This window comes from Babylonia areolata, chromosome 10, assembly GCF_041734735.1.
Source record: "Babylonia areolata isolate BAREFJ2019XMU chromosome 10, ASM4173473v1, whole genome shotgun sequence".
In the NCBI taxonomy this organism is placed as follows: Eukaryota; Metazoa; Mollusca; class Gastropoda; order Neogastropoda; family Buccinidae; genus Babylonia; species Babylonia areolata.
In genome coordinates, this window is record NC_134885.1 from 30,180,716 (window position 1) to 30,183,215 (window position 2,500).

At 41.6% G+C, this 2,500-nt stretch overlaps 1 protein-coding gene across 1 annotated transcript in view; it reads right to left on the reverse strand.

Moving 5' to 3' along the window:
* LOC143286934 (sodium- and chloride-dependent glycine transporter 2-like) overlaps positions 1 to 2,500 on the reverse strand; it is a 54,225-nt gene that overhangs the window by 49,118 nt on the left and 2,607 nt on the right. The window contains exon 2 of the mRNA XM_076594900.1: positions 801 to 932. Coding sequence (XP_076451015.1) covers positions 801 to 932 — 132 coding nt within the window. The remainder of the gene's footprint in view (positions 1 to 800; positions 933 to 2,500) is intronic.

The window sequence follows — 2,500 nt, forward strand, 5'->3', positions numbered from 1 at the left end:
TCATTCGCCATCCAGTCATATCCAGCCATATCTGATAAATAAAAAGCAATTACACCTGACTGAACAGCACGAAAATCAGAAGTTTTGACGCGCGCGCGTGCACACACACACACACACACGCGCGCGTGCAGAACACACGCACACACACACACACACACACACACACACACACACACACACACACACACACACACACACACAATAACAACAAAAACACACCACACACACACATACACATTCTCTCTCTCTCTCTCTCTCACTATCTCTCTCTCTTGTTTTTGTTTGTTTGTTTGTTTTGCCAAGGTGAACTGAAAAACGAATGCCATTTATTGTTCATTCGTTCTGTGTACATTGATTTTACGGACAAAATTTCTTCAAGACTGTTTAAATTTGTCTCCTTGTACACTTGTTCGGTCAAACAACGAGCAGATAAATTGTCAAGTATCAAAATTCATTTTCCATGCAATCGAAAGGAAAAACCGTCTACTCAGACGTAATATTATTAAGGAAAGTTTCAGGTCCATGAACAGTGTGATTTATTCAAGTATTGTAATCCCCCAGTCTCCTGGTTTTGAATTGAGGTCCACGGCCAAAGTTCATCAAAACATTTTCGTTCGTTCGTTCGTTTATTCTCTCTCTCTCTCTCTGTCTGTCTTTCTGTCTCTTTCTCACTCTCTCTCTCCCTCTTTCCCTTCTCTATCTCCCTCCCTCCTTCCTCTGTTTCCCCCTTTCTCTCTCTCTCTCTGTCTCTCTCTCTCGTCTCTCTCTCTCTCTCTCTCTCTCACGAACGGGGGTTTTACCTTTCAAAATGGGACAGAAGCCCCAGACATGCAGAGGACTCTTGCCCCTGAACTGTCCCAGAGCCGTCTCCAGGAAGAACATGGGCGCTCCGATCACGAACAGGCACACGATGAAGGGCAGGAGAAAGGCCCCTGAAACCAAGAGCAGCGGATGACCATCGGCCTACACGCAAGGGAGGATATTGGCATGGACAATCAAATCAAATCATGTTGTTTATACCCAAGCCGACCACTAAGGCCATGTCAGGGCATAATTATGGGCATAGAAAGAAGAATTGAACATTGCAGTAAAAAACAATAACACGCCAAAAAACAAAAAACAAAAAAACAAAACCAAAAAAACAAACAACAAAACCAAACCAAAAAACAACAACAACAAAAAACAAAAAAACAACAACAAACAACATCAACAACAACTGAGGCCAGTATGAAGACTTGAGGACACAGCATGCACCCGCTATTGAAATAGTAGCAACAACATCATCAATACTGATGATAATGATGATAATATTAATAATGAGAAGAAGAAGAAGAAGACGACGAAGAACAACAACAACAACAACGAGAAAAAGAAAAACAAGAACAAGAAGTACTGATATTTACGTAGCACTCTACCTAGAAAAAAAAACGTCTCTAGGTGATTACTTCAAAAGCATTCACAACGCCCAAACAGAAATGATGCTATCAATACAAGCTGTAGTGAAATAGTAACAACGATATTAAGAAGAAGAAGAAGAAGTGTCTGACTATGACCACCAGAACAGCAGAGGAAACAACTGCTGTTCTGACTATCTGGGCTAGAATCTGGTTATAGCGGACAGTGTCTTGCCCAAGTTACACCCCAGCTCTCTCGGCCTAAAGGGTTTCAGGACAGTTGGTATTGGGATGGTTCCCAAATGCCAGCTAGCCCCCAAGGCTGCAGCACCAAGAGCCAGTGCGTTCTCGCCTCCAAGTTTTAGAGTCATAGTTCTTCACAAAAGACGGAGCTGTAAATGATTTCCCCACTGCAATGGGAAAAAAATATTGATTATACAGCTCTAACGTTGCTGTTGGCCCAACTATAAGCTTATGTCAATCTGTGATATAAGCTGAGAGAGAGAATTTTTTTTGTTTAATGTCCCGTCACACATATCGGTGATTGAAGACATTTTGTTAAAGTATTAAAAATTTTATGAATACATTTGAGTATTATCGGTTAGAAGGGGTGGGAGATGTGGATGAATGGAGGGTTGGGGGAAACTGGGCAAATGAGGGTAAAAATGTGGGTGAAATTTGGAAGAAAAACAAAACAAAAAAACCCCGCTAAATACAGTTACAGGAAATTACTTAAAGGACTTCGTAAAAGAGAAGTCGTTAAACTGACAAGCGAAACAACTGATAATGAATGCAAAAAGTCAAAAACATCAACGTTCTCAGTCACTTGTGAAGACACACTTTCGTGTACAAAAGGCTTCATCAAGCTACATTGAAAAATGATAAAAGCTGAGCGTTCTCTCTAGTATTACTAGTAACTGGTGAAATGTGAAGGTGTATATGAAGTCCACATATCCACTGACTCCTCCCACTTTCTCGGGAGTTACCACCAAAACATAGTGCCCCTAGCAGATGGTGAAGCGGTGCCTAAGTCGTGAAGCGCCAGACTTGAAAGCCAGTGTCCCCACGTTCCAGTCCCACATACGGACTGTGAATTTTATCTCTCC